A 7,745-nucleotide genomic window follows, 5' to 3' on the forward strand; every position below is an offset into this window, starting at 1 on the left:
TATTTATGTCTGTAATGTTATATTTTTCTTAAACCACCCAAACGTGGTCTGTTTACTCAGGTGGTCCATAGTGCCCACATCCCAAATTGTGAGGTAAGCCATGGTCTCGCTTTGTTTTGTGTTTTATACAGTGCCTCGTACCTGCAGGCTCTGATTCCACACTGCAATCCTTTAGCACTACTTACTGGAAACACAAATAAATAATCTCCATATTCTTGAGAAGTTCTGGACCTTCCCTAGCTTGTGATATATTTTAGAATAGACTCAAGGGACTCAGTCAGGTGTTACTAAAATACTGACATCACTGGCCTGAACAAGATGGCTGAGTTAGTCTGGAAATGGTAACTTTCTCTGTCATAACTAATACATGTTAATAATTGTACTGAATAAAGATGGGTTCAGAGACAACTAGTCAGTCTTCTTGAAACTATGTGACTGATCATTAAATAACCTTTATAAACTATTAGTCAGTGGTCACGAATGCAATTTTTTTTTCCTTATGGGTCTGTGAACTCTGTTTTGGAAGTTACTGTTGTGTGTATTTGAGGTTTTAGCATATAAGGTGCCATTTTGACAATCATTATCCCACATATATATATGGCAGTGCACATATATATGGCTGGTCTCATCTTAAGCTGGTGTAAATTAGTATAAGCTCATTATATTTAAAAAGACCATGCCAATTTACAGTAGCTGATGATTGGATCCACTGAATTTAGAACTTGTATTTTGGGTTATGTGTTTTCACTAGTTTGGGATACTTTTACACATGCACATGTGCACACAAAGCCATATTCTAAAACCAGTTGTTAATAATATCTGAGGAAGCATTCTTCTTTAGGAGGAAATTCTGCTATCAGTAGCTACCCTGAATAACACCTTACTTTCTATGCAGCATATTAGAAATAACTTACTCAAGAAGCAAGAAACAAGTTAACCCAAGTAAGCTGGCAGAAGCTGGCCCCTGATCACTATGTTCCTTGTTCCTGGAAATGTCTCTGTGTTTTTGTTAGAAAAGTCCATTAAAAAAAAACATATAAAAAGAGAACAAAACTTATGTATGTTACAGTAGCAAATGATGAATGAAGCAGTGAATAATACAGGCAAGTGGATAGTTTTGGGGAAAGGAACTTATCAAGCAGCATAGCTTAGATCTGGACAGCTTAATGCTGCAGTATCATTGCCACATTTTACATCTGCTCTGGCATTCCACGAACAATGTTGTCACAGCAGCCCCCTCTCAAGCAAATCAGTCAGAAAGAAGCCTTCACTTTGTTGTGCTTCCAGCAGTGAGAGGCATGGGGAAGATCACCCACCTTTACTACTAGCAAGGGGATTGTTTCATTTCTGAAGTGCTGGATTGCAAGGAAGGATTCCAGTCCGAGCCTCAGCTTTCCCCAGATAATAGGGATGATCAGAGGCATATTTCTGCACTACTGTTGGCTGTTATAAAAGGAGAAAACCTGCTGTTCCTGTAGTTGGGCTTTATTGCAGAAGTGCATACTGTAAGAGCTGCAGTTGGAGAGAAGAAAGAAGATTATACTACGTGTAAGAGATCATCCTGCTTGGAATTGTTCCCACATTCATCACTGAGCACTTTGCTAAGCAAAACTTTTATTTCCTCTAGTTACAAAGCATGGAGATTTGGTCTACAATTCTGTTCGGGATGGCAAATTTTTCCTTTTAAACCTGAATAATATCTATCAACTATAACCCCCCATCCTACCTAATATTCTTCCCTTTTCCAGAGAAAGAGAAAAATGGATATGTCCAGAGCACCTGAAAATGAGTCTCTGTTCTCTGATCCCTCCGTGAGCTCCACAGCCTGGGATCCTTTCCAGCATCCTTTGGACTCCATCCAGCCATGGAACTTCAAGTTTCTGGCTGCATTTATGTTCCTGGTGACATTTCTGTCCCTTTCTGAGAACTTTGCTGTAATACTGGTGACTCTGAAATTCAAACACTTGAGGCAACCTGTCAATTATGTCATAGTAAACCTAGCTGTGGCTGATTTCCTAGTTTCATTGACTGGTGGCACTATCAGCTTTTTAACCAATTTAAAAGGCTATTTTTATATGGGACGCTGGGCTTGTGTGATGGAAGGATTTGCTGTTACATTCTTTGGTAAGCTTACATTTTTTTGTATTTGAACTTTCACTTTTCTTACCAGATGCTTTGAAAAGAAGCTTTCCTCAGGGGCAACACCACTGTTTTGTAAGCTTAAAGGAAAAGTCATCAAGTTAACATGCAGTTTATTTGACTGGTTGTTTCCAATTAAATACGTGCTGTTGCTAGTGGCTTCCTGTATGCATATCACTCATTGAATATCTTTATAGTAGGAAAATATTTTTAATGCATACTTGGTTATATTTTCTATTAGACAATGGTGGACCAATGTTCCATCAACAATATTTAACTATTTTCATGGTGTGAGACAATGTATGTGTGGGAGAGAGAGAGAAAGCATGGTTTTGTTGTTTGCAAAATATGAAAAAATATTTTGATAGTGAAATATCCTATTTTAGGGTTATCTTCCTGTGGTTTGGAAGGGACTGTGAACCTTCTGTAATGGTAGTCTCTGAAACAGTAAGAGTAGTTGTAAATAAAAATTATGAATTAATTTCCACATGATATATTTCAAAGCTATCATTTTTATGAACCATACCAAATATACAAAGTGTACTAAAACTAATAAAGAAAAAAGAAAAAAGAAATCTATCAAATTGTCACTACTCTTAATACCTCTCTCAGCTCTTCAGACCAAATAAAAAATTAATAGAAACTGAGCCAGTGTACCCCATCAAAAACTACCCAACACAAATCAAAGAGACAGTCCCTATCTCTCTTTTCTTATTGTTGACTTACAGATGGGTGTAGTGACGGAAGTCACATAGTCATGGGAACGTTCTAGGAATGTCAACTCTTCTGTAAAGGACAGTATTAAAGAGTGAACTAAAAAATACTGGTATATAGCAGTTATGCTTGGTAGTGATGGATGAGAGCAGCACATGGTGGGTAACTCTTAAGGAAGATATCTTACCTTTTAAAGACAGCTGATCCATATCAGAAGAGTGCTAGAGGGGTTCATTTATTCCAAGACACCTTTACGCTGGCAGCTTTCTTGGACTATTCTGAAATAGTAAGTAAGTCAGAGTGTAAGATTTAGGATAATTAGAGGATTTATGTTTTAGGTATTTTATTTGTTATAACTTCTTTTGGCAATAGATTCTGTCCAAAACACATAATAGCCTACATGCTGTTAATAAGCATATAGCACTCACCTGTAATTTCTTCCACAATGTGCTTAACAAACATTAACTAATTAAACCTCTAACCATTCAACCATTGACCAATTAAACCTTTAATTAGTGTTGGCCCACATGGGCCAATGAGGTAGGGCACATAAGGGCAGATTTAATATCATATGAGCTCAATGGTTGTTGATGCCCAATCATGTGCTCAGACAAGGAGATATGGAAGTATTATACACCACTTAACTACAAAATAAAGTGCAACTGTAAATCTTTGGGCATGGAGTTTGGCAACTGAAGTTTGGGCTTTGGACCTCCTGTGTCTTAAAAGAAAGACCTACAAAGGATGGAGGACTGGATCCACCACCAAGGACGAATTCTTTGCTCTGGTCCAGACCTGCAGAGAGCAAATCAGGAAAGCCACGGCTGTGATGGAACTCCAGCTAACTACAAATATCAAGGACAATAAAAAGTCCTTTTTTAGATACGTGGGGAGCCAGAGGAAAAGCAAGGGCAACATTGGATCCCTGCTAAACCAGATGGGGCAACTGACAACCGATACCCAGGAAAAAGCACACTTGGGTACTTTGAGTCAGTTTTTCACCAGTCCCATGGGACGTCCCTGCCTACTATGGGACAGGGCGGTCCAGGTGAGGGAGATTCCTTACCCTCCATCAAAGCTGACGTCATGAAGGAACACCTTGAGAGGCTGGATACCTTCAAGTCAGCTGGTCCTGATGGTTACACCTGAGGGTACTCAAGGAGCTGGCAAGCTCATCATAGCTCAGCCGCTGGCACGGATCTTTGAGAACTCCTGGCGCTCTGGTGTAGGGCCCGATGATTGAAAGAGAGCCAATGTCGTGCCTATCTTCAAGAAAGGGAGGAAAGTGGATCAGGAAAACTACAGGCCTATCAGCCTGACCTCTATCCCGGGGAAGGTCTTGGAAAAGATTATCAAAGAAGCCATCCTTAAGAGACTAGCTGACGGCAACATCTTGAGGGATAGCCAGCATGGATTTGTTGCGGGTAGGTCTTGCTTGACCAATTTCATTTCCTTTTACAACCAGGTGACCTATCACCTGGACAAGAGAGAAGAGATTGATGTCATATATCTTGACTTTAAAAAAGCCTTCCATCTAGTATCCCATGATCACCTCTTGGCAAAACTGGCTAACTGCGGCCTTGGCTTCACCATGATCTGTTGGCTGGGGAATTGGTTCTGCAGTAGGACCCAGAGGGTGGCGGTTGATGGAAGTCAAGCATTGTGGTGCGCTGTGACCAGTGGGGTCCCTCAAGGCTCTGTCCTTGAGCCCATACTATTTAACATCTTCATTAATGATGTAGACATTGGTGTCAGAAGAGGACTGGCCAAGTTTGCCGATGGCACCAAACTCTGGGGTAAAGCGTCCACACCTGAGGACAGGAGGGTGATCCAGGCAGATCTTGACAGGCTCAGGAAATGGGCGGATGAGAACCTGATAGTGTTGAACACCAAAAAATGCAAGGTTCTCCACCTTGGGAGGAAAAACCTGCAGCATGCTTATAGGCTTGGCACTGGTTAGCACTACAGACTAAAGGGACTTGGGGGTCATGAATGAACATGAAGCCTTCAATGTGATGAACAAGATGAACATGAGCCTTCAATGTGATGCTGTAGCTAGTAAAGCGAGCAAAACTGTGGCTTGCATCTATAGATGCTTCTCAAGCAAATCCCGGGACGTCATTCTCCTGTTGTACTCAGCATTGGTGAGGCTGCAGCTGGAGTACTGCATCCAGTTTTGGGCTCCACAATTCAAAAAGGATGTGGAGAAGCTTGAGAGAGTCCAGAGGAGAGCCACGCACATGATCAGAGGTCAGGCAAACAGACTTTATGATGACAGGCTGAGAGCCATGGGACTCTTCAGCCTGGAAAACTGCAGGCTCAGGGGTGATCTGGTGGCCACTTACAAGTTTCTCACGGGTGCTCACCAGGATTTGGGGGAACAACTGTTCACCAGAGTGCCCCAAGGGATGACAAGGTTGAATGATCATAAACTCCTCCATGATCATTTCAGGCTGGACATAAGGAAGAAGTAACTTCTTTACTGTCCAAGCCCCTACAGTTTGGAATAGACTGCCTCTGGAGGTGGTTCAAGCACCTACTTTGAACGCGTTCAAGAAACTTTTGGATGTTTATCTTGCTGGGATCCTATGATCCCTGCTGACTTCCTGCCCCTGTGGCAGGGGGCTGGACTCGATGATACTCCGGGGTCCCTTCCAACCCTAGTGTCTATGAAATCTATGAAAAGGAGAAGGTTTTTTGGAAGCATCATTGTGAATGATCAAGCCAGATCCTTCGCCCAACTCTGCCTGCTATGAATCTGCTTTAAGTAGTGCGCAGAGATAAAAACCACTGAGTGGCCAGTGCCACCATGATAACTCCTGTATCCCCTTACCTCTGTTCCATGTGGCATAAGGCTTGTCTGGTGGAAGTGTCGTTAGGTGACTCTGTAACTGATTACAGTATGCATGGATAACAGAAATGTTTCCTTGAACCTGTAGACAGCTGCTCATAGGTTTGAGCTGGAAGACAAAAGAAGTCAGATGTACTAAATCTAGTTAAAATTTATTCAGTCCTCATTTTCATCTGTTTTTTAAAGACAGCTCTTAGTCCATTAATTGTAGATGACATACAAGGGTGTTCTTGCAGATTCAGTAAGAAACTGTACAGCAGGATGAAGTCCATTGTAACATCTTTTGCACGTAAAACTAATATATGGTAATAATATTAACACATCCAGTCTCAAATTTAACTAGCAGAAAAGGCCTCTGCTGCAGAATAGAGTTTGCTCTTGGATATGCTATGATGTTCCTAGATTATTCTTAACCCTAGTCATGCATTTTCATTACAGGGATTGTTGCTCTCTGGTCTCTTGCTCTGCTGGCTTTTGAGCGGTACATTGTGATCTGTCGCCCATTGGGAAATATGCGCCTGAGGGGGAAGCATGCAACCCTGGGCATTGGCTTTGTGTGGATCTTCTCTTTTATCTGGACCATTCCACCAACCATGGGTTGGAGCAGTTATACTACCAGCAAGATCGGCACTACCTGTGAACCCAACTGGTAAGGTAACTCTGAGCACAGCAATGAAAAAATAAAATCCAAGGCTACACTACCCTAGGTTGTATCAGGCATCTGCAGCTCCCCTTCAACCTTCTCAGGATTAGGTCCATAAAGAAAAAAATATCTTAGATCAGGAGTTGGCAAGATTTCAGGAGTGTTGGGTCTAAATAATAAGAGTGGGCCTTGTCCTTCCAACCTAGCCACTGCATAGTGTCTGCTTCTCCCCACTGCACAGTGCCTGACGCATCTCTTTACTTCCTGATCACTGTGCAGGTGAACCCTATTTCAGCAGGAAAATGCCACTGAAATCCCAGCTTTTCAGGCTGGATAGAATCACTCTGTGGGGTGAATCAGGCCAGAGGTGCCTGACCCTTTTCCTACATGCTTGGAGCATTAGAGGTAGAGAAAGATGAATGAATGATGCAAACATATGCAGCATTAAGAAAATAGAATGTAAAGAAATGAATGTCAGGCTCCCTGATGTAAAGGGGGTAGTGTCTACAATTAGTGTAAACTGTTTTTTCTTTTATTGCTTAGGGCATCAGTGGACAGAAGGCCAGTAGACTTCATGCCCACTTTTGCTTATGCAAACTCCAGTGTACATGGGGAAAAAAAGCCCTGAGTTGTACATACACACAGGTGTTTGCATGAACCTCAGTGGAATTTATGCCTATGCCAAAGAAACATAAACTTTTAATATGTAGTCTTTGAAAATTTGGCTGAAATATCTAATAGGTGGATAACTTAAATCATCTCGAATAAAACAATAAAGTGACAGCTCTATGGATACCTTCATTTCAAAGACTTAACAAAATGCTTTATAATTGTATACTATGTCTATTAAATATGTATAGACATGTATATAAACAAACAAAAATACTCAATTAAACACAAAATAAAAATAGGATGCCTTTAGCACATTCTATTAAACAGAGCTGAATAATATGTGAGAACTAAAGTAAAATAAGTATTGAAGTCTGCGGTGAGTGGGGGTTTAGCTAAGAATATAAAAACTGAGGTTCCCCAATATATGTATATATTCTAAGAGTCCTCCCTCAAAGATTTCAGTGAATTTAAAGACTATTAGTAAAATGCTGTGTATGGTTTATGTAGACTTCAGATAGTCAAAAAAATGCTGATACTGACACTGTCACTTCTCATTGGAATTAACTGATCTCCAAAAGCAGAGTTCATGAAGAACCACATGAAAAACTTATACAAGGATTTCCTTTTTAAAAAAATTAAAAAGTTTACAAAAATTGATGCTTGGGGAGAAAAATTATCTTTTTGCATTGAATAAAACAAATGGAACAAGTAATAACATAAAATTAAAAATACATTTTGTTTCATGTAGGTATTCAGGAGCCTATAATGATCATACCTACATTATAA

The 7,745-nt window shown here is 40.6% G+C and overlaps 1 protein-coding gene across 1 annotated transcript in view; it reads left to right on the top strand.

Moving 5' to 3' along the window:
* Window positions 1-1,760: 1,760 nt before the first annotated feature.
* LOC109287281 (opsin-VA-like) overlaps window positions 1,761-7,745 on the top strand; it is a 20,039-nt gene continuing 14,054 nt past the window's right edge. Inside the window, exons 1-3 of the mRNA XM_019502211.1 lie at window positions 1,761-2,124; window positions 6,143-6,353; window positions 7,708-7,738. Coding sequence (XP_019357756.1) covers window positions 1,761-2,124; window positions 6,143-6,353; window positions 7,708-7,738 — 606 coding nt within the window. The remainder of the gene's footprint in view (window positions 2,125-6,142; window positions 6,354-7,707; window positions 7,739-7,745) is intronic.

Source organism: Gavialis gangeticus, unplaced genomic scaffold, assembly GCF_001723915.1.
Source record: "Gavialis gangeticus isolate Ggan-Ray unplaced genomic scaffold, GavGan_comp1, whole genome shotgun sequence".
Taxonomy (NCBI): domain Eukaryota; kingdom Metazoa; phylum Chordata; order Crocodylia; family Gavialidae; genus Gavialis; species Gavialis gangeticus.